The 25,153-nt window shown below is 43.4% G+C and overlaps 1 protein-coding gene across 1 annotated transcript in view; it reads left to right on the top strand.

Moving 5' to 3' along the window:
* The window catches only part of LOC140106666 (beta-microseminoprotein-like), a 46,848-nt gene extending 25,571 nt beyond the window's left edge, over window positions 1–21,277 (top strand). Inside the window, exons 2-4 of the mRNA XM_072131218.1 lie at window positions 12,831–12,933; window positions 15,803–15,908; window positions 21,125–21,277. Coding sequence (XP_071987319.1) covers window positions 12,912–12,933; window positions 15,803–15,908; window positions 21,125–21,251 — 255 coding nt within the window. The 5' untranslated portion in view covers window positions 12,831–12,911 and the 3' untranslated portion in view covers window positions 21,252–21,277. The remainder of the gene's footprint in view (window positions 1–12,830; window positions 12,934–15,802; window positions 15,909–21,124) is intronic.
* The last annotated feature ends 3,876 nt before the right edge of the window (window positions 21,278–25,153 follow it).

Raw genomic sequence — 25,153 nt, 5'->3', positions numbered from 1 at the left:
GGGGGGAGCAGACTGAGGGATCGGTGGATGATGAGGTGACAGACCCAAGCTGGGTTGATAGGCCGGGTGAACACAGTGCTTCTGAGACGGAGGCGAGTCCTATACCAGAACAGGTTGGAAGAGGCAGTGGTGGGGCCAGACGGAGAGGCAGGGCCAGAGCTGGTGCATCAGGGCCAAATGTTTCCCGTAGTCAAGCTCCCGTGACGAGGGCTAGATTTTCAGAAGTCTGGAGGTTCTTTAAAGAAACACCGGATGACCGATGGACTGTGGTGTGCAACCTGTGCCAAACCAGGATCAGCAGGGGTTCCACCACTACTAGCTTAACTACCACCAGTATGCGCAGGCATATGAATGCTAAACACCCCACTCAATGGCACCAAGCCCGTTCACCTCCGGCCGGGCTTACCACTGCCCCTTCCCCTGTGTCATCTGCTAGTCAGCCCCCTGCCCAGGACCCCGGCCCAAACACCTCCCGTGCGAAAACACCATCTCCGCCTCCATGATCCTCCACAGCATCCACCAGCGTTCAGCTCTCCATACCCCAGACGCTGGAGCGCAAAAGGAAGTATAGTGCAACCCACCCACACGCACACAAGCCCTCAACATCCACATCTCCAAACTGCTTAGCCTGGAGATGCTGCCCTATAGGCTGGTAGAGACCGAGGCCTTTCGAAACCTCATGGCGGCGGCCGCCCCTCGGTATTCGGTCCCCAGCCGCCACTACTTTTCCCGATGTGCCGTCCCAGCCCTGCACAAGCACGTGTCAGACAACATCATCCGTGCCCTGACCAACGCCGTTTCTGACAAGGTCCACCTGACCACGGACACATGGACGAGTGCTGCCGGGCAGGGCCACTATGTGTCGCTGACGGCACATTGGGTTAACTTGGTGGAGGCTGGGACCGAGTCTGACACTGGGGCTGGTCATATACTGCCGACGCCGAGGATTGCGGGCCTACCTCGGTCCAGGTCTCAAAGGCCTACTATGCCTCCTCCACCTCCTCCTCCGAATTACCATCTGTGGGCATGGTGCCATCAGTCGGTAGCTCTAGGCACAGCAGCAGTGCCATCGGTGCTCAAACTGCTGAGCCTAGGCGATAAAAGGCACACCGCCCAAGAGCTATTACAGGGCATCACAGCGCAGACTGATCTGTGGCTGGGGCAGCCGAACCTGAAGCAAGGCATGGTTGTGTGTGACAACGGCCGTAACCTGGTGGCAGCTCTGCAACTCGGCAGACTGACACATGTGCCATGCCTGGCCCATGTGTTAAATCTCATAGTTCAGCGTTTCCGCAAGACATACCCCAATCTGTCTGATTTGCTCACGAAGGTGCGCCGCATCTGTGTGCATTTCAGGAAGTCCAGCACACATGCTGCCACTCTCAGGGCAGCGCAGCGCTGCCTCCAACTGCCCGCTCACCGACTGTTAAGCGACGTGCCCACGAGGTGGAATTCAACATTAACCATGTTATCCAGAGTTTACCAGCAGCGCAGAGCGATTGTAGACTGCCAGATGTCAACTTCCACCAGAACTGGTAGTCAGGTCAGTCAGCTTCCTCAAGTCTACAATGAGGAGTGGACGTTGATGTCTGATATCTGTCAGGTGCTGAGTAATGGAGATGAGCGAACATACTTGTCCGAGCTTAATGCTCGTTCGAGCATTAGCGTACTCGAAACTGCTCGTTGCTCGGACGAGTATTTCGCCAGCTCGAGAAAATGGCATCTCCCGCCGTTTTGCTCTTTGGCGGCCAGAAACAGAGCCAATCACAAGCCAGGAGACTCTGCACACCACCCAGCATGACGTGGTACCCTTACATGTCGATAGCAGTGGTTGGCTGGCCAGATCAGGTGACCCTGGAATAGACTAGCCTCTGCCCGCGCTGCGCGCGTCATTCTCTGTGTGGATGCCGCTAGGGAGAGAGCTGCTGCTGGTCAGGGAAAGAGTTAGGGTGTTCTATTAGAATAGTGTTAGGCAGGAGTGATTCTACAAGAACCCAACAGCCCTTCTTAGGGCTACAATAACGTTTTATTTTCCTTTTTTTTGGTTTGCTTGTGGCTGGGCTTGCTGCTATTAGTAGTGCAGCTAGTACCATATTGTGAGTAATTTGCAGAGAGACTTGTGTTTAGCTCTTAGTGACACACATATCCACCTCAAACGCCGAAGTGGGACAATTTATTAGGAGTTTGATTTGAATTACGCCGAGTCTGCTGATTTATTTTTTTTTACGTTTATTTCTTTTTAGAACTCACAGTAATCTGCCAAAGCAGTGTGCTTCGAGTGTGGGCTAGAAAATAGCCATAGGAGAACCCCAACGGCTTATTTAGGCCTACAATAGCGTTATATTTTCCTTTTTTTTTGGTTTGCTTGTGGCTGGGCTTGCTGGCATTAGTAGTGCAGCTAGTACCATATTGTGAGTAATTTGCAGGGAGACTTGTGTTTAGCTCTTAGTGACACACATATCCACCTCAAACACCGAAGTGGGACAATTTATTAGGGGTTTGATTTGAATTACGCCGAGTCTGCTGATTTATTTTTTTTTACGTTTATTTCTTTTTAGAACTCACAGTAATCTGCCAAAGCTTTGTGCTTTGAGTGTGGGCTAGAAAATAGCCATAGGAGAACCCCAACGGCTTACTTAGGCCTACAATAGCGTTATATTTTCCTTTTTTTTGTTTGCTTGTGGCTGGGCTTGCTGGCACTAGTAGTGCAGCTAGTACCATATTGTGAGGAATTTGCTGGGAGACTTGCGACCGTTGTGTTTAGCTCTTAGTGACACACATATCCACCTCAAACACCGAAGTGGGACAATTTATTAGGGGTTTGATTTGAATTAGGCAGAGTCTGCTGATTTATTTATTTTTTACATTTATTTCTCTTATAACTCAAAGTCATCTGGCACAGCACAAAATCCAGTTGTGTGCTGTCAGTGTAGGTTAGAAACTAGCCATAGCCATAGGATAGCATCGTTTTGTTTAAAAAAAAACACAAAATACACAAAAAAAAAAAATTTGAAGTTTACAGTTTAATTTTGAAAATGTTTAACCCGAGAGCTAGGGGTAGGGGACGAGGGTGTGGACGTGGGCGTCCAACTACTGCAGGGGTCAGAGGCCGCGGTCCTGGGCGGGGTGAGACACCACCTGCTGATGAGGGAGCAGGGGAACGCCGCAGAGCTACACTCCCTAGGTTCATCATGTCTCAAGTTACTGGGACTCGTGGTAGAGCACTGTTGAGGCCAGAACAGTGCGAAGAGGTGATGTCGTGGATTGTGGACAATGCTTCTAGCCATTTGTCCACCAGCCAGTCTTCCACGCAGTCCACCCATGTAACCAAAATCAGCACTCCTCCAGCTCCTCCACCTCAGCCTCCTTCCCCCCAGTCTGCCCCCTCCCAGCAAAATTTGGCATTTGAACCAGCATACTCTGAGGAACTGTTTTCTGGACCCTTCCCACAGTCACAAACCACTTGTCCGGTTGCAGCTGAGCAATTTTCCGATGCCCAGGTTTTCCACCGGTCGCAATCTGTGGGTGATGATGACATTATTGACGTAGTGGAAGAAGTGTGTAAAGAGGTGTCGGACAATGAGGACACGGTTGTCAGACAGTGGTGAAGTTGTTGTCAGGGCAGGAAGTCCGAGGGGGGAGCAGACTGAGGGATCGGAGGATGATGAGGTGACAGACCCAAGCTGGGTTGATAGGCCGGGTGAACACAGTGCTTCTGAGACGGAGGCGAGTCCTATAGCAGAACAGGTTGGAAGAGGCAGTGGTGGGGCCAGACGGAGAGGCAGGGCCAGAGCTGGTGCATCAGCGCCAAATGTTGCCCGTAGTCAAGCTACCGTGGCGAGGGCTAGATTTTCAGAAGTCTGGAGGTTCTTTAAAGAAACACCGGATGACCGACGGACTGTGGTGTGCAACCTTTGCCAAACCAGGATCAGCAGGGGTTCCACCACTAATAGCTTAACTACCACCAGTATGCGCAGGCATATGAATGCTAAACACCCCACTCAATGGCACCAAGCCCGTTCACCTCCGGCCAGGTACACCACTGCTCCTTCCCCTGTGTCATCTGCTAGTCAGCCCCCTGCCCAGGACCACGGCCCAAACACCTCCCGTGCGAAAACCCCATCTTCGCCTCCACGATCCTTCACAGCATCCACCAGCGTTCAGCTCTCCATACCCCAGACGCTGGAGCGCAAAAGGAAGTATACCGCAACCCACCCACACGCCAAATCACTCAACGTCCACATCTCCAAGTTGCTTAGCCTTGAGATGCTGCCCTATAGGCTGGTAGAGACCGAGGCCTTTTGAAACCTCATGGCGGCGGCCGCCCCTTGGTATTCGGTCCCCAGCCGCCACTACTTTTCCCGATGTGCCGTCCCAGCCCTGCACAAGCACGTGTCAGAGAACATCATCCGTGCCCTGACCACGGACACGTGGACGAGTGCTGCCGGGCAGGGCCACTATATATCGCTGACGGCACATTGGGTTAACTTGGTGGAGGCTGGGACCGAGTCTGACCCTGGGGCTGGTCATATACTGCCGACGCCGAAGATTGCGGGGCCTACCTCGGTCTAGGTCTCAAAGGCCTACTATGCCTCTTCCTCCTCCCACCCCTTCTCCACCTCCTCCTCCGAATTACCATCCGTGGGCATGGCGCCATCAGTCCCTAGCTCTAGGCACAGCAGCAGTGCCGTCGCTAAACGACAGCAGGCGCTGCTCAAACTGCTGAGCCTAGGCGATAAAAGGCACACCGCCCAAGAGCTATTACAGGGCATCATGGCGCAGACCGATCTGTGGCTGGCACCGCTGAACCTGAAGCCAGGAATGGTTGTGTGTGACAACGGCCGTAACCTGGTGGCGGCTCTGCATCTCGGCAGACTGACACATGTGCCATGCCTGGCCCATGTGTTAAATCTCATAGTTCAGCGTTTCCTCAAGACATACCCCAATCTGTCTGATTTGCTCACGAAGGTGCGCCGCATCTGTGCGCATTTCAGGAAGTCCAGCACAGATGCTGCCACTCTCAGGGCAGCGCAGCGCCGCCTCAAACTGCCCGCTCACCGACTGTTGTGCGCCGTGCCCACGAGGTGGAATTCAACATTAACCATGTTATCCAGAGTTTACCAGCAGCGCAGAGCGATTGTAGACTGCCAGATGTCAACTTCCACCAGAACTGGTAGACAGGTCAGTCAGCTTCCTCAAGTCTACAATGAGGAGTGGACGTGGATGTCTGATATCTGTCAGGTGCTGAGTAACTTTGAGGAGTCAACACAGATGGTCAGTGGCGATGCGGCCATCATCAGCCTCACCATCCCGCTGCTTGGCCTGTTGAAAAACTCTCTGGTCAGCATGAAGTCGGGAGCTTTGCGCTCGTCACAAGAGACGGGGGAAGAAGATTCCCTTGTTGATAGCCAAAGCACCCTTAGGTCTGTTTCTCAGCGCATATCGGAGGAGGTGGAGGAGGAAGAGGAGGAAGAGGAGTAGAATGTTGGCGAGACAGAAGAGGGGACCATTGTTCAGTCCTTCACTGTTCAGCGTGTATGGGCAGAAGAAGAGGAGTTGGAGGGTTGGAGGAGGAGGAAATGGGCAGTCAGGCCAGTGAGGGGAGTGAATTCTTGGGAGTTGGGACTCTTGCGCATATGGCAGATTTCATGCTAGGCTGCCTATCCCGTGACCCTCGCGTTCAAAGAATTTATTCCAGCACCGATTACTGGGTATTCACTTTCCTGGACCCACGGTACAAGCAAAATCTTTCCACTCTCATCCCTGGAGAGGACAGGAGTGTGAGAATGCATGAATACCAGCAGGCCCTGGTGCACAAGCTGAAACAGTATTTCCCTTCTGACAGCGCTAGCGGCAGAGGGCGTACTTCTGTGGGACAAGTAGCGAGGGAGAGTAGGCCAGCAGGCAGCTTTTCCAGCACTGGCAGGGGTACGCTTTACAAGGCCTTTGCCAGTTTTATGTCACCCCAGCAAGACACTGTTACCTGTCCCCAGTCTCGGCAGAGTAGGGCTGATCTTTACAGAAAGATGGTGAGGGAGTACGTAGCTGACTATACCATCGTCCTAAATGATCACACAGCTCCCAACAACTACTGGGTTTCAAAGCTGGACATGTGGCACGAACTGGCGCTGTACGCCTTGGAGGTTCTTACCTGCCCTGCCGCTAGCGTGTTGTCCGAGCGGGTTTTCAGTGCAGCTGGTGGCATCATCACCGATAAGCGTACACGCCTGTCGACTGACAGCGCTGACAGGCTGACGCTTATCAAGATGAATAAAGCCTGGATTTCTCCGGATTTCCATTCTCCACCAGGTGAAAGAAGCTCATCCTGAATAATGTATGCACTCCTCCTCCTCATTGTCCTCCTTCTCCTCCTCTTTGTACACTAAAGCAGAGGAAGCTGGCTATTTTTTGCCAGGGCCAACTGGCTCTAGCTATAGTACTCTATGTATTTAATTTTTCTGGAGGGCCACCTACCCGGTCCTCTGTTTTAATCAATTTTTGGGAGTGCCACATTCAGGCACTCAATCTATTTAATTTTTCTGGAGGACCACCTACCTGCTCCTCTGGTTTGAAAACTTTTTTGGACTGCCACATACAGGCACTCAATTTATTTAATTTTTCTGGAGGACCACCTACCTGCTCCTCTGGTTTGAAAACTTTTTTTGACTGCCACATACAGGCACTATCCAAATTAAATTGTCTCCATAGCAGCCTCTACATGTCGTCTTTTTAGCTGGCTCCACACGTTGTCTCCATTGCTACCTCCACACGTCATCGCCATAGCTGCCTCCAAAAGTCGTCCATATAGCTGCCTCCATACGTGGTCTCTTTATCAAACGAACTGTGTCAGGCAGAATTTTGGGTTGTTTTCATGGATTCCACATCAAACTTGTTAACTTTTTTGCCACCCTGCTGTGTAATCCACAAAATGTACTGGCAAACTTTTATCATTTACCGATATTATTTCAGCGCTTCTTGCGCATCTGTTTACATTCCCCTCACCCGCCATATCCCAAACTTATAAGAACGCTACTACACTTGATCTTATACAAAAGGTTCTTAGAAGTGTTGTTTGGGGAGTAGCCGAGAGACAGGGGCTTGGATAGGCGAAAGCTCGCCTGGCAGCGGAGCGCCAGCTCCATCCCAAGATCCAACTAACATAGTTTTAACTGCAGCACCTTTAACCTCTTAACGCTCAGCGTCCGATATATCGGACGCTGAGCGCAGTGACTTAGCGCTCAGCGTCCGATATATCGGACGCTGAGCTGATGCCGGTTTGGCTCAAGATCTGAGCTGAACCGGCATCGGGAAACACGGGGTGCCGGCTGTGACTGATAGCCGGCACCCCAGTGTAACACCCGCGATCGGAGTTGTCTCCGATCGCGGGTGCTTAACCCGTTAAAACATGCAGCTGGGGGTTCTTTCCCCCACGATCGCCCCCCCCCCGAACCGTTTTCGGGGGGTGCCGATCGTTGCTATAGTAACTCTGGGGTCCGATCTGGACCCCAGAGTTACCTGCAAGAACTGCCAGTAAGATGGCGTCTGTGACGTCATCTTACTGGCACAGTGCCAGCCTATGCAAGTGTATAGGCTGACACTGATAATATCCTGCAATACATGTGTATTGCAGAATATTATCATGAACAAGCAATCAGATGATTACTTGTTCATGTCCCATGGTATAAAAGTGAAAAAGTAAAAAAAAAAAGTTATTCAATAAAAAAATAAAGTAATAAATCACTAAAAATGCCCAAAAGCCCCAAAACATATAAAGAGACATATAACTCAAAAAAAAGTCTAAATCATAACACAAACCCCACATATATAGTATCACCGCGTCCGTAACAACCCGTAGAATCATTATTGAACCCCCACGATAAACGCCATAAAAAAAAACTGTTATAAACCCTCCAAAAATTATGATTTTTACCTTTTCAATCCCACAAAAAATGCTATAAAATGTGATCAAAAAAACCATATGTACTCCGACATGATACTGGTGCAAAGTACAACATGTCCCGCAAAAAACAAGCCATCAACCAGCTCCGTAGCCAAAAAAGTAACAATGTTATGCCACTTGGAAGACGGCAATACATAAATGATAGATTTTTCCCCACATTAGGGTTTTGTTTCACAAATTTAGTAAAACGTAAGAAAATATATTCATGTCTGGTATCCCCATAATCGTATCAACCCATAGAATAAAGATAACACGATTATTAGTCTATACGGTGAACACCAAAAAAAAAGAAGTAAAAAATCCAGTACAGAATTGATGCTTTTCTACTCATGTCCTCAAAAAAAGTTCCTAAATTTTCAACAATAGGTGATACAAACCCAAAAATGGTAACACTGGAAAAAGCATCTCATCCCGCAAAAAAAATGGCATCACATGGCCCCAATAACGAAAAAGCGAAAATTTTATAGCCTTCTAAATGGGCCAATGAGGAAACTAAAATCCTGGCAGCTGCAGGGCTCTCCTTCCCTTCTGCGCCTCGCTGTGCCCCCATAACACAAGTCACAGCCACATTTGGGGGGTCTTTGTACTCAGGAGAAATTGCAGAACAAATTGTATGGTGGGTTTTCTCTTTTTATCTTTTGGAAATGTGTAAATTTTAGGGCTAAATGAACGTATAAGGGAACAATATGACCATTCTAAATTTCCCCTCCATTTTGATTCAATTACTATGAAGATCTCAAGGGGTTAACAATCTTTGTAAATGCTGTTTCTGATAGCTTGAGGGGTGCAGATTTGAAAATGGGTTGGTTATATAGGGGGTTTTTATGCTAAATATGTAAAATTTCATTCAAAACTGTATTTATCCCCAAAATAGTCAATTCTGAAAATCCGGAAAAGCGATATTCTATTTGCAAGCCGTGTGACATCAAAATAAATTATCCAAACATTTCAGAAATTATGAAAATGTAAAGTAGACAAATGGGAAATGTTATTCAGCAAGTTATTTAGGTGGTAAATCGATCTGCCTGAAAACGCAATGATTTTGAATTTCGAAAATGGCAAATTTTTCCAAAAATGTATCATATTTTCTTTTTTTTTGTAAATAAATGCAAAACTTATCTGCCAAAATTTACCACTTAAATGAAGTACAACATGTGGAAAAAAAACAATCTCAGAATCGCCTTGATAAGTAACAGTGTTCAAAAGTTATAACCGTATAAAGAGACGCAAGTCAGAATCCCAAAAATCGGGCTGAGCCTTAAGCTACAAAATGGCTGCGTCCTTAAGGGGTTAATCTACTACTAGTTCACTGCCTCCATACATCGTCCCCTTATCAAACGAGCTGTGTCAGGCAGAATTTTCAGGTGTTTCACCAGATACATAGTGGAACTCGGCCCACCTGTCGCCGCCATGCTGGAGACCTGAAGTTGCAATCATAGCAGCGAAATATGGATGCCCCATACTGTCGCTCTTAATCATGGAACCATTTCCGTAAAAACAATTAAAAATAGAACCACTATGCCATTCAAGTATTCCTAGGTGAAATATTCAAACGACCCGGCCTGCTTTGAAAATTATAATTTTTTCAAAGTAAACGCTTCTGGCCCCCAGGCCCATTTTGGTTGGGGAGGAGCCGAGAGACAGGGGCTTGGACAGGCGAAAGCTCGCCTGACAGTGGACCGCCAGCTCCATCCCAAGTTTAGGCAGCCTTAGAGGCATCCATGCATGCTGCCCCTGCTGTTTCCTGTCCATTTTGCCTCCAGGATCCTCCACAGCGTCCACCAATGTCTCATTTCAACTCTCTATACCCCAGACGCTGGAGCACGAGAGGATATGCAGCACATCATCCCCTTATCAAACGAGCTGTGTCAGGCAAAATTTTCAGGTGTTTCACCAGATACATAGTGGAACTCGGCCCATCTGTCGCCCTCTTGCTGGAGACCTAGAGTTGCAATCATAGCAGCGCAATATGGATGCCCCATACTGTCGCTCTTAATCATGGAAGTCGTCTCCATGGCTGCCTCCACATGTCGTCCCCTTATCAAAAGAGCTGTGTCAGGCTCATTTTTCGGGTGTTTCACCAGATACATTATGGAACTTGGTCACTATGTCGCCAACATGCTGTGTTATGCACTAAATATACCGTCAACCTTTTGTTCACATAGGAAATCATTTCAGCGCTTCTTGCTCACCTCCTTTGGTGAAACCTGGGTCCATTTAGGGTATGTCGCCATGACACTCTCTAGCCTGCCACTGCTGCCGCTGCCTCTGCATGCCATCCCCTATAGTGTCAGGGTCAATTATTGCATGTTTTAGATGCTATCTAGCCTCATTCGGTCACTCTGTCATGGCCATGCTGTTGCCCATAATTTTGGCATAATGGTGCGATTAAGCAGCCTCAGAGGCATCCATGCATGCTGCCCCTGCTGTTTCCTGTCCATTTCCGTGGTGTTTCCATCCTTTTCTGAGGTTCCCAGGTGTTTGGCCAAGCTTCCCTGTGCAGAGCCTTGGTCCCCTTGAAAAATGCTCGAGTCTCCCATTGACTTCAATGGGGCTCGTTATTCGAGACGAGCACTCGAGCATCGGGAAAAGTTTGTCTCGAATAACGTGTACCCGAGCATTTTAGTGCTTGCTCATCTCTAGTAATTACACTTTAAGCGAAGTGCCAGATCCTTTTAGGTTTTGCCATCTCTTTCATGTATTTCATGTGGTTATATGTGGTGATTTTCTAGTACCTTCTCTTGCACATTAGCTGTTTACAGATGGGGCTTGTGGCAATATTTATTGAATTGATTATTACTCATGCAATGTGATGTATCTACTTATCAGGGTTTGATACAGTGGTCTTTCTAATCTGTACTGGTGTACTTTTTAGATGTTTTTAACTGTGTCTTGTTTGGTACTGTGTTATGAAATTAAATAAAAAATTGTATATAGTTTTGGTCCTTATACACAATTCCTTCTTGTTTTCTTTCTATCAATTGCCATTTTTGTGTGTGGGCCCATTTACATTATGAATAGGACTGGTATGTATTGAGTTGTGCAGGGTTTTCCTAGTATCACATTTGCAACATTTGTACACTCTTACACACATTTATTCACATGCACACATATAAAACATGTACACATCACACATACACATTTACAATGCCATATACAGACATACAGCATATAAACACACTGTGGTATACACATCACAGATACACACACATGTACAGCATATATACATCACATATATGTTATATACATATTATACTGTGCAATGTGCAGCATAATATGTATATAATGGTGCACATCCACATTCTTTAGTATCAGGTCAGATGACAAGGCCCCTTGGCTCTGTGGGCCCCATATTGGTTGCTACGGCTGCTACCGCTGCAATTACACCTTTATTTAAATGTACAAATATTCAATTATTTTAAGTGCATTTTAATTATTAAATGCACTTAAATTATTAATTATTTTAATGGAGCCTCCATAGTTAGTCATTGTGTGAACTGTTGGCAAAGACTGAGCCCAGATTTCTGTTTTCTAGTTGGCACAATTTTATGACCCAAGTCTGTACTGATGCGAAATACCAGATAAGTGAACAAATGTACAGGATGTGTTTTCCACTGTTTGTCACTGCGCCTCACTGCACCTACCAACATGTAAATAAGAATATAATATAGCCATTAGAAGACAATGTGACAAATCAAAAGGCAGAGAAAAGTCAGTTTCCTTAGAACGACTATTGCTCATTGTAGTCATTAAGGTTCTGATCAAGTATAAAACTGAGGCTCATTGTCAGAAAACCATCAGAACCAGCAAAAGCTTTCCAGGATGGTGAGTGTCTTCTCTTCCCAACATACATTGCAATGAAATTTTAGAACTGTTTATCAACTTAACAATATATATTGGTTGCAAATCCCCCAGTTACATAATAATATTTAGATATTTCGGATAATCTCTGCATTGTAAAAGCCTTACCTTTCCCAGATGTACAACTGGGAAAAAAAGCAATTGTGACATTTCCCTACAGGTTTTATTTCTGTTGTGTTCAGTGTAATAAAGATAAAATGCGTTCATTAATCTGCATCTCATGATTATCTAGATTATACCAGAAGTAATTAGAGTTTGTTTCATTTGAAAGTACATTCTGTAACTTTTTACCACTTTTTGTTTTATTTTAATCCAAATTTGGAGTAAGTTTATATTTACATGGCCAGGACAAAGCTTTTTAGTTCCCTAGGCAAGCAAACCCAAGCCCATACCCAATTTTTAGCACATTTATATTGGTACAACCAGGTACAACACATATATGATGGAAAGACCTTGGGGCTCCTTCTCACTGGCTTTGTTTTTCACAGTATTTTTACTGTTGTTAGTGAACAATAAAGGAAAGGCTATACATGTTTTTCCACTGGAAGAAACTAAAGTGTGAAAAAGACCATTGAAAATATTGTTTCAGTAAGGCATCAATGAAAAGCACTGAAACCACGAACAGAAAAACTATGTGTATTTGTGTGAGAAAAATAAAAGTTTCAAAAGAGATGCTATTTTTAGTTAAAGTTTTGCAGGCTAAAACCTGTGCCTATTGTATTTCAAAAACTGGCACAGCAAAAGCAAAACATTCACGACCATATACCTCCCAACCTTACTGGATCCCCCTCCCCAACTGACAGCATACATGTCTTCTCTTCCCCACTGACAACACACAAGTTCTCCACTCCCCAACTGAGAACATATGACCTCATGTTTCTGTTCCTCACCTAGGTCACCGGGGAGAAGGTCTAGAGCGAGGCACTTGAGCGAGGCAAATAGCAAGCTTCATTGCTGATGAATTTATATTAGTATTCACAATATGTTAAACTTTGCTTATTTATTCCAGAAATACATTTTGCTGATTGCACTTTTCACTGTTGGGATATTTGTTGGTATCTGTGATGCCTACTGTCAATTCACCCGGCCCATGGGACCTAAAGATCCTACAGGTAAGAATGGGCAATGACAGGAACATTGTGCTTCCTTAAATTCATTTTAAATTAACCTCTCAAAACATGTAAATTACTGTAGCCACTAATGCGCTGCAATTCACTATAAATGAAAACTATTTAACCAATTCTTGATATGGACCTAGTTACAGGAATTCTCCAAGATTTTAAAAAAGTCTTCTATTATTTCTAGCCATTTCACCAATATGTCCATGATATATCAATGTATTATCACAATTAACCTGTCATTCTTTGTCCATGGCCATAAATTACCATTCTGGAGTCAACTGGAGTCAACTAAGTCACAATTGTACATAAGCATATGGGGTTATTTATCATTAGGCAGCTCCTTGGGTCAGTTCTTTGTCTATTTTTTGGAGCTCTGCTGCCCATTAGATTAATTAACCCCTTAAGGACACAGCCATTTTACAGCTTAAGGCTCAGTCCCATTTTTTGGATTCTGACCTGCGTCTCTTTATATGGTTATAACTTTTGAACACTTTTACTTATCAAAGCGATTCTGAGATCGTTTTTTCCCCACATGTTGTACTTCATTTTAGTGGTAAATTTTGGCTGATAAGTTTTGCGTTTATTTACAAAAAAAGGGAAAAAATGATGAATTTTTAGAAAAATTTTCGAAATTCAAAATCACCGCGTTTTCAGGAAGATAGATTTACCACCTAAAAAACTTGCCGAATAACATTTCCCATTTGTCCACTTTACATTTTCATAATTTTTGAAATGTTTGGATAATTTATTTTTACGTCACGCGGCCTACAAATCGAATAGCGATTTTCCGTATTTTCAGAATTTACTATTTTGGGAATAAATACTGTTTGAAATTAAATTTTACATATTTAGCATCACAAACCCACTATTTAACCAACCCATTTTCAAATCTGCACCCCAAAAACTATCAGAAACAGCATTTACAAAGATTGTTAACCCCTTGAGATCTTCATAGTAATTGAAGCAAAATGGCGGTGAAATTTAGAATGGTCAAATTTTGTCGGTTATACGTTCATTTAGCCCTAAAATTTACACATTTCCAAAAGATAAAAAGAGAAAAACCACCATAAAATTTGTTCTACAATTTCTCCTGAGTGCAGCGACCCCCCACATGTGGACATTACTTGTGTTATGGGGGCACAGCGAGGCGCAGAAGGAAAGAAGCACCCTGCAGCTGCCAGGATTTTAGTTTTCTCGTTGCCCCCTTTTGAAGGCTATAAAATTTTCGCTTTTCCGTTATTTGGGCCATGTGATGGCATTTTTTTGCGCGATGAGATGCTTTTTCCAGTGTTACCATTTTGGGGTTGGTATCACCTATTGTTGAAAATTTAGGAACTTTTTTTGAGGTCATGAGTAGACGCATCAATTCTGTACTGGATTTTTTACTTTTTTTTTTTCGTGTTCACCGTATATCCTAATAATCCTGTTATCTTTATTCTATGGGTCGATACGATTACGTGGATATCAGACATGAATATTTTTTCTTATGTTTTACTAAATTTTCCAAATAAAACCCTAATGTGGGGAAAAATCTATCATTTTTGCATCGCCGTCTTCCAAGTGGCTGCGGAGCTGGTTAATGGCTTGTTTTTTGCGGGACATGTTGTTCTTTGCAACATAATTTTGGAGTACATATGTTTTGTTGATCACTTTTTATTGCATTTTTAGTGGGTTATAATAGGTAAAAATCATAATTTTGGACGGGTTTTTAACGGGTATTTTTTACGGCGTTCATCATATGGGTTCAATAGTTATTTAGTTTTATTCTATGGATTGTCACGGACGCGGTGATACTATATATGTGGGGTTTGTGTTATTATTTAGACTTTTTTGAGCGTTATATGTCTCTTTATATGTTTTGGGGCTTATGGGCATTTTTAGTGATTTATAAAGTTATTTTTTATTGAAAAACATTTTTTTTTTACATTTTTTACTTGATCCACCATGGGATATGAACAAGCAATTATCTGATTGCTTGTTCTTAATAATACTCTGCAATACTCATGTATTGCAGGTTATTAGCAGTGCCAGCCTATGCAGATGCATAGGCTGACACTTTGCCTTTAAGATGACGTCACGGACGCCATCTTAAAGGCACTGCCTTCAGGCTTCTCCGGGGTCCCGATCGGACCCCAGAGGTGCCAAAACAGTGATCAGCCCCCTGAAAACGGCGAGGGGGGGGGCAATCGTGGGGTAAAGACCCCCGGAAGGCATGTTAAATGCCGCGGTCGCATTGACTGCGGCATTTAACGAGTTAAACGCCCGCGATCGGAGCCCACTCCGACCACGGGTGTTAGCCGGGGATGTCAACGGTAGATTACCGTTGAAATCCCGCGGCTAACGATGCCGGTTCGGCTGCTATGCAGCGCTGAATCGGCATCGTCTCTGCGCAGTAGCTATACTGCGCTGAGCGCTATTCGCGGGACTCAGCGCAGTACAGCTACGGCGCAGAGCGCTAAGGGGTTAAAGTGGCTTTGACCCTTTAAAAAAATGTTCTGTCTGTTTTCTGTCTCAAAATGCATGGCACATAGACCAGCAGGAGACTTTCCGAATGAATCTGGCTTTGCACGGTGTTGCACTACCAGTAGCTCTATGTTTAGGCCAGATTAATGAAGAGGTGTATATAGTCCTGTGAGATGATTTAGCAGTGAAAAGTCTCAAAAACCCTCAATGTGGCTGCTTTGAGAATTGTTTACGCCATAAAAGCCCAATGATAAAACCAATGATAAATAACCCCCATAGTGTTTGGCGGTTTATAACATTGTGGACAATTGTTAAACACAAAATACACTATGTAAAATGTATAAATATATATCCTGCATATAGAATACATAAACATAAGTACTTTTTTATTTTCTAGGATGCTATTATGAAGGAGAATTTCATAAATCCGACTCTAATTGGAAATCAAATGACTGCATGGAATGTAGTTGCATTAAAGATGGGTCCGTAAAATGCTGCGCAATGTAAGATGCTTTATTTTGGATATAAATAATTATACAGTAGTAGCTTGTGCTCACACAGGGAACACTAAATGTATTGATTGATGTTAAACCTGGGGTACTCCTAAATCACATCTTTTTAGCCTACTTATGCGTCATAAGTGAGATGCACTTTTTTGGTGTGAATTGCGCCTTCTCTTAATTTCCTATTGGGAAAGTGCTGGAAGTATATATATCATTATTGCCATACACCTAAATGTGTTTTATTAATATTTTGTAGCTACCTGTAAAAAAAACTCTTCTTCATAGTCTTGTGAAAATGAGCAGAGGAGTCATATTTGCCTGAGATCCTGAGATGCAGGGTGCTAGCAGAGGGTCAAATATATTGGGCTCTATAGCATCTGCAGCAGGGGTGCACAACCAAGGGCCTCTTTGTCATACCACTCAGCTTCAAGGGGCCGCACTAATAAACAGCACCCTAGATGTGCCTAAAACCACATTACAGCACATATGCCACCCCAGAAACTAAATACAGGTAGTCCCTGAGTTATGTGCAAGATAGGTTCCATAGGTTTGTTCTTAAGTCAAATTTGTTTGTAAGTCGAAACTATATATTATTGTAGCTCCAGACAAAATATTTTTTTGCCCGAGTGAAAATCAGAGTTTCAAAGTTTTTTGCTGTAATTGGACCAAGGACTATTGATAAAGCTTCAATACAGACACCTTACAGCTAATCATTGCAGTCTGGGACAGTAGTAAAGCATTAAGAGAGCTTCACCAGAGGTCACATTGGGCAGAGGGGTCCCTCTTTAACTAGGGTTTGTCTGTAAGACGGGTGTACTTAAGTAGGGGACCGCCCTGTACTGCATTTTTATTATAACTATAAAGACCCCAGAGCAGACTACAAATACAAATCGGGAAATAATAATGGAAACCCTTCCGAGAGCAGAAATCTAATTATACTAGAGAAAATCTATAATAATAGATACCTCACTGCAGCAGATCAATAATACTGTAGACTCCCACCCCAGAGCATATGTACAATACTGGAGATCCCTAGAGAAGACATGAAATACAGAGCAGACAGCTAAAATTGGAGACAGTGGGGGCATATTTACTTACCCGGTCCTGTCGCGATCCAGCGGCGCGTTCTCTGCGGAGATTTCAGGTCCAGCGACACTTTTTTTTAAAAAATGCGGCGCTTTTTCCGAATTCATCAGGTTTTCTTAAAGCCACACTCCCCATTTTCCATCGCGTGCATTCCGGCGCCGATGCGCCACAATCCGAAAGCGTGCGCCAAAATCCCGGGGCAATTCAGGGAAAATCGTCGCAAATCGGAAATATTCGGGTAACGCGACGGAAAAACGCAATTCGGGCCCTTAGTAAATGACTCCCATTGAGAGCAGTCTTTAAAATTGTAGACACTCAGATCAGACATATCATAGTGGAGACCCTAGGTGGGATTTGGATATATCCCATCCACTATGCTCCTACTGTATTATGCTGCAAATTGTCAACATGAAAAACCTGATCAGAAACTATGGGGCACATTTACTTACCCATCCAAGTCACGTTCCCCAATCCGGACTCTCAGACGATGATGCACTGTGCCGCGATCCACGTAGATCCTGTGCCCTGCATGTGTCACTTCCCCGCTCAGGTCCGTCGGAGTTCACCATCTTCTTCCTGATGCATGTAAGTGCATTGGATGTGACACAAATTTAAATGTTAAATCCCACGCTTAGTCTGAATCTGTCGGATTGCCCGTCAGCCCGCGTGTGACACGTGAAAGCAGGCGCGATTGTGACACAATCCAATTGCGTGCGACACAATCCCCGAGAAGTCGGGCAACCCAATGAAAATGCGGCTGCGGGACCCTTAGTGGGTGCACATTTACTAAAAAGAGTGCAAACTGCACTATGTGCTGTTTGCCTGTGTAGTGTACAGAGGGCACCAAATTCATGAATTGTGGTATATGTTCTTTATGAATCTACATTGCGGCTTATTAACTAAGCACTTATTAACTTAGCACTTTTGCCAGACTGTTCACGGCTTTTGGGATTTGTGCAGCTTTGACAGGTATCAGGTATTTAACAGGGGTTTGTGCTGGGATTGTGTCGTGCGCGATCGGATTGCAGCCCTCTGCGCTGGCTTCCATGCGACAGAAATTGGGGGGCGTCAGACTGATTCGGACTGAGCGTGGGATTAGACTTTCAAATTGTATCACAAGACAATGCACTTACATGCACCAGGAAGAAGAAGGTGAAGTATGTCAGATCTGAGCAAGAAGCGACACATGCAGGATAGCGAATGCACAATCTCAGTGAATCGCGGCACAGTGCATTACCGTCGGACAATGTACTTTTGTGAACTCTTTGTGTTGCATGCAGAATATGTGCTAAAAAATGTGCTAAATCAGACAGAAAATTGGTGCAAGAACCTTAGTAAATGTACCCCATCATGTCCAAAAAGCCTTAAATATATCCTTATTTTACACACATAAATGCATAAAACACACATCAAGTACATGTTACACAGTTTTGCACATTATATTAATGAAATTTGTACACATAAAAGCAGAGATGTAACTACTACCGTAGCAGCCATAGCAGCTTCTTCAAGGCCATGGGAAGAGAGGGGTCCGCTGTCCCAAAATGTCAGATTTGTCCAAAAGTAATAACAGGTATTCCAATTTAACCTCATAACGGAAAATAGTGGCCAAATGTTTGAAATACCACTATTCTGTCATTTTGCAACATATAAAAAATGTAATTAAAAGGTCATACAGTCCTCAAAATGGTAGCAAAGAAAACATTAGCTGATTTGGAAAAAATTACACAGCTCTTTAGACCGAAGTATGACAAAGTTATTAGTGCCAGATGATGGCAAAATACAGAAATTTTATTAGTACAGGAGGTTTAAAATTTTTTAAGTAGTATAGAAAAATATAAAAGGGCCTGGTCATACTCTCTTCCCCAATTCCCATGCTCTGCTTTCAGGGATTGATTCAGGGAGTGATTTCTGTGTTTTGCTGTGGGTTCTTATGTCAAAGGAAGACAAAACACATCAGTTATAGTTGCCATTGTTTCCAATAGGTGGTTAAAAACATCAGTTTTCATCATTTCCCTGAGGCCTCAGTTCTTTTATGGAAGGAGAACTTGCAGGACTTTTTTCTTCGTAGCCTGGGGAAACTATTGAGAACAGATGCATCTACAAACTCATTGGGGCACATTTACTATGGGTCCAAGGACCGCGGTTCTGTCAGGTTTCCCGAACTTTTCCACTTTGTACTGAATTGCCGGGTTTTTGACGCACGCGATTGGATTGTGGTGCATTGGCTCCGGCTTTCATGCAACACAAATCGGGGGGCGCAGCCGTCGGACAACCCGACTGATTCTGACAAACCACGGAATTTAAAAATCAAATTGTGTCGCAAGATCAGCACTTACATGCACCGGGAAGAAGATGGTATACTCTGGCAGACCTCAGCGGGGAAGCGACACATGCAGGAAATTGGACGCACGATCTTAGTGAACTGCAGACATTGCTATTATTGAATTGCACCTCTACCGATCAGCTATTACTGACATCACCTGTGGTTTGATCTCTTCTAGTTTAGAATCCCGCCTAGGGAGAGGGGGGCCCTATAACAAAATTTGCTATGGGGCTATGCTGTTTCAAGGGCAGTCACAGGCTTATGGTTAGATATTACAGGAAAGATGAAGAAAGAAGCAAAAATCTAGGAACAGAGTTGTGGGAGGACATTCTCGTAAAGCTCAAATTCATTTACAATCCTGGAAAATTAATGCATTCCTATTGCAACCAAATACACACACAAAGCTCTGGTCACACACATCTCTAGTTGTTCTACCTGATGATCTCTGCTGCTCTAGTCAAAACTGCTTTAATGGACATATGAAGGTGAAAATGCCATCATTTTCGACCCTTTCGTTAGAACAATTTGTAACAGTGCTTAAAACAAATAGTAAAATCCAATTCATTCATATGGGTACATTCAAACGCGGTATGCCTGCTGTGCGGGAATACCGCTGTGTGCTGGGGGTGAGAAGGAGGTGACCTCTCCTCCCGCCATGGGAAACAGCAGCACACGGCCGCACACACGCCGAAAAATAGAGCATGCTCGATCTTTTTGCGGTGTGCGGCCCGGATTGTTGCCACACATGTGACACCTTATAGGTCCCTTAGACTCTTGGGTCTGGTTGCAACTGCACCCCCTCAAGTCAAGCACCTGAACCGCACAATGACTTTTGTTGTTTTGTTCTAAATCTTCACTCTTCAAACTAGTTACAAGACTCCTGGTAAAACTCCTCTAGTTCAAAAAAGTTAGAAACAGTTAAATTATTATCAACCAGATTAGATTGTATTTATTAATCAATATGGAAACTAAAGTCTTCACCTAGGACTGGTTACATGGTCAGAGGTGCTATAGATGACATATCTTAAAGAGAACCTTTCACCAAATTTTCACAAATACAAAATCCCAAAATGTGTGCTACTCATCTCCTCACAAAATGTATAATCGAAAGCTTGACTTCATATCACCACACCCAGGTTCAACACAGGTGCAAGTATGTCCAATTCAAGGCGGATAAGATATCCACAGCTTTGCGTTCTGGATGTTTTCGGTGTTGTTCACACTATTCCATCTCCACACAGAACTGGAGTAATAGGCTATACCAGCGTGCTATCTCAGTATATATAAATCTAAACTGGGAACTAGAATACGGCAAGTGTTGTATATACTAACATTGCCATAACATTTATGCACATATAAAAAGCTCAATCCTTGAGCTGCTCCACGCCAAACACATGTAGCCTGACCCAGGTTTTGTCTATGACAGCTTCTTCCTGATTCCTCACCATTTATGTCATGTGACAAGGGTGATGTCATCGAAGGTCCTTTACACAGTAATATTAATATCTACCTCATTTATCACATTAAATCACAACATACATTCATAGGTGAATTGCAGATAAGTTTACAATCTGATTATTTAACATTGCAGCCATGGAAAAAAAAACATTTAGGCATAAGAGCAATTCTTTTTTTTATAATGTATTTATTTTGGGCTGGTTTATATTCATTTCCTTCACTATTGTGTTATTGGACATATTAGCATTGCATGTACATGTCATTGTACTAGGAAGATTTTGTATATATTATATATATTACATTTGTTTTAATAACACTTTAATATATTATTGTCTTCCTTATATAGTGTTTTAAAACCAGTCAAGTACAACAAGAAAAAGTGCACAGCCATCTATGACCAGGACAACTGCGTCTACCACGTTGTTAGAAATGATAATCCATGCAAGACTTGTCCAAGCCATTTGACTGGCTAAATCCACTTCTAAATATAACAATAAAAACTGTGAGACATATAAATGTATTTTCCTTGTATAATTACAGCATTCATACATTATATACAGCAGTATATAGCTATATGCTAAGTAAAAAAGATCACTTTTTCTTTATGGTCGGAATGAGACACACATGACTGGTGATGATTGCTTGATCCATTACTACACAGTGACAGGTTGGGAAATATATGTCATGTAAACATAATTAATTCCAATCCAAATTCTCCCCAAAATTCCGTTCATTCAAGGTATAAAACTGTTAACACTAAAGACTTTTATACTTCTAATAAACTGAATTCTGGGAAGGCTTTGGAGTGGAATTGCGCCATCAATCGTAATTTTTAAAGAATTTAAATATCCCATTGGTCATGTTTACGTGGTACATATCCCCCAACCTGTCTTTGTGGATGCATACTCCCAGCGTAGTTTAATACCCTAGGGAGAAGATGTGGCTGCAACACTAGACTTGACCTTACGATACATAAAGCTTATACCAGAGTTGTGCCATCTAATTGCACAACACAAGAACCTTTTTATTTCTTTCTTGTCATAATAAGTGTAAACCTGTTCTCTGTTTTTGTTTTCAAGTATTTACCTACTCATTTACGGAAAGACATGTTTCCAGAAGGACACTTCTAGAATAGAAGTTTGTTGAGCAGGTACAGGCAATCCCGGCTTTACAACCAACCTACAGACAACCCCTAGTTACAGGATCCTGCTCTCTGGATCCTGCTAATTTACTGAAATTTGACCCCTAAAATTCAACTTTAACTCAACAATTTAAATTTGAGAAATCAATTGTTATAGAGATAAAAAAAAGATTTTCTTCATTGAACCTAATGACAGGTTCCCACTGAAGTCTTCATACTGTGCCTTCTGCTTTTTTATTCATATAAATCTAGAGCTCTAGCTAAAATCACTTTATTAAAAGTTGTTGGCACCTTTCCAGGAGACTCGCCAGGACAAAGGGGTGTGTTTTCTCTCTCAGAAATGAGGGAATGAGGGAGTTGAGAGAGACATAGGACGTGTATGACTTGCTGATGAGAAAGATAATGTAATGTCCAAAAATCATGACATAACTTTGGAAAAAGAAATGTGAAATTTCACAGGGGAACAATTTATAATTGCTAACCCTGCTTTCTAATAGCAATTTTTCACATGTATATTGAAGGGGGGGGGGGAGTTATATTTACTGACCAATTCCCTTTAAGAAAAAACCTACAGAATATTGTACTTGACCTGGGGACTGCCTTTATACTTTTTAAGCCACATTCTATTTCTTTACACTCTACTCCAGAATAAGAAAACTGCCTGAACGCGTTTCTATGACTGCCTACTAGAACATATTCCAGATATTAATGAATTGATATTCAAATAATTGATTATTATTTTAAATCTTAACTACTCTGGATTGATTATCATGTGTAGCCTCACTTCCCATCTCTGGGTTAGCACCCTCCAGTATGGAATGAAATATTCCCTTTTTGCTTTGCAAATGCAAATGAGCTAAATAGAGTCACATTTTTCCTGGAAGTTTGCAAAGGGACTTGTTATACAAAGATGGTCTCTTTTGCATCTGACGTGAATTGAGATATCTTTTTTTTTCAGGGCAGTGAATCCCTTTAATCCTGCGATAAACAGTGATTGAAGCAGTTTTATAGGGACAGATGCGATAAGGTTCACTTTTTTCCCCTTGGTCCCCAGCAGCCTGATTAGGGGGTACCAGGGGTTTGCATTGGCAGACAGAGGTCTGACCAAGGCCTTTGGGTTTGCCATGTATGGGAACCATTTAGGACTTGCACTAATTGTCTGCAGTACAATGTTACAATATTACACTTTAGGCCCCTTTCACACTTGTGTTTTTCACGTGCATTTTCTGAGCATGCCTTTGACGTACAGAACTTGCATTACACTCTGACCCTTTGTAATCAATGGGTCTTTACAGACTTGCATTTTTTTTCACACACACACGCACGGTTTTTTTAACGCGCGTTTAAATCTCAACATTCTCTACTTTTGCAAGTCACGCTCGTGAAAAACGCACCATACAAGTCTATGGAGACGCATCAAAAACGCATTGCACTCTGAGACACTTGCAAGTGCAATGCAAGTGTAATGCTTTTTTCACGCATCAATTGCCATAGAAAAGATAGAGCTCAGTCCATTTCAGTCCATTTCACGCGCATTATCTGCGCGTGAAAAACGCATTGAAATTGCATTGAAAACGCGCGTGAAAAACTGAGACACTGAACAAACTCTGACTGAAAACTGATTGAACTCTGATGCAAAATGTGCGTTTTTCACTGACCAAACCCTGATCGCACCCTGATCAAACTCTGACAAGATCTGCAAAGCAAGTGTGGAAGGGGCCTAAATGCAGTACAAAAGTATTGCAGTGTATTATAAGAACAATCATATATCTAGTAGGAGAGTAAAAAAAAGTTTAAAAAAAAATTATGAAAAATATCATTAATTATTTTTAATAAACACTAGAGATGAGCGAACATACTCGTCCGAGCTTGATGCTCGGACGCATTAGCGTACTCGAAACTGCTCGTTGCTCGGATGAATACTTTGCCCGCTCGAGAAAATAGCATCTCCCGCCGTTTTGCTTTTTGGCGGCCAGAAACAGAGCCAATCACAAGCCAGGAGACTCTGCACTCCACCCAGCATGACGTGGTACCCTTACACGTCGATAGCAGTGGTTGGCTGGCCAGATCAGGTGACCCTGGGATAGACTAGCCGCTGCCCGCGCTGCTCGGATCATTCTGTGTCTGGATGCCACTAGGGAGAGAGCTGCTGCTGGTCAGGGAAAGCGTTAGGGTGTTCTATTAGAATAGTGTACCCGAGCATTTTAGTTCTCGCTCATCTCTAATAAACACCCAAAAACCGCCCTTTTCCTTTAAGTCTTTATCTAACATCTACAAAAAATTAAATAATAACCTGCAAAATGTGTTGCCACATCTGTAGTGACTTTGGGTGAGTGAAAATGATGATATTTTTACCTTAATGCAAAGGGTATAAAAAATGTAAAAACTATTTCAAGTTTCCCATTTTACTGTTTTTAATCTCCCAAAAAGTGTAATAAAAAGAGAAAAAGTTGGATTTACCCCAAAATATGACAAATTCAAAGTTATGGCTCATAAAGAAAATTAGTTTTTCTCTTAGAGGGTGTTTTTTATGTTAAAGTAGTACAATATTAGAAAACCTCTACATAAATGGTGTGCTAACTTATAAAATGAATACATAATACGGGGGGCATAATAAAGGCTACAATTTTCGGTGGGCTGAATTGAAAAACACAGTGAAAAGTAAAGGAGGAGATTAGAGATGAGCGAACATACTCGTCCGAGCTTGATGCTCGTTCGAGCATTAGCGTACTCGAAACTGCTCGTTGCTCGGACAAATACTTCGCCCGCTCGAGAAAATGGCATCTCCCGCCGTTTTGCTTTTTGGCGGCCAGAAACAGAGCCAATCACAAGCCAGGAGACTCTGCACTCCACCCAGCATGACGTGGTACCCTTACACGTCGATAGCAGTGGTTGGCTGGCCAGATCAGGTGACCCTGGAATAGACTAGCCCCTGCCCGCGCTGCTCGGATCATTCTGTGTCTGGATGCCGCTAGGGAGAGAGCTGCTGCTGGTCAGGGAAAGCGTTAGGCTGTTCTATTAGAATAGTGTTAGGCAGGAGTGATTCTACAAGAACCCAACAGCCCTTCTTAGGGCTACAATAACGTTATACATTTTTTTTTTTTATTTGCAGCTAGTACCATATTGTGAGGAATTTGCAGGGGAACTTGCTACCGTTGTGTTTAGCTCTTAGTGACACACATATCCACCTCAAACACCAAAGTGGGAAAATTTATTAGGGGTTTGATTTCAATT

Source organism: Engystomops pustulosus, chromosome 11 (genome assembly GCF_040894005.1).
Source record: "Engystomops pustulosus chromosome 11, aEngPut4.maternal, whole genome shotgun sequence".
In the NCBI taxonomy this organism is placed as follows: domain Eukaryota; kingdom Metazoa; phylum Chordata; class Amphibia; order Anura; family Leptodactylidae; genus Engystomops; species Engystomops pustulosus.
This window is presented reverse-complemented; position numbering and strand designations above follow the sequence as displayed.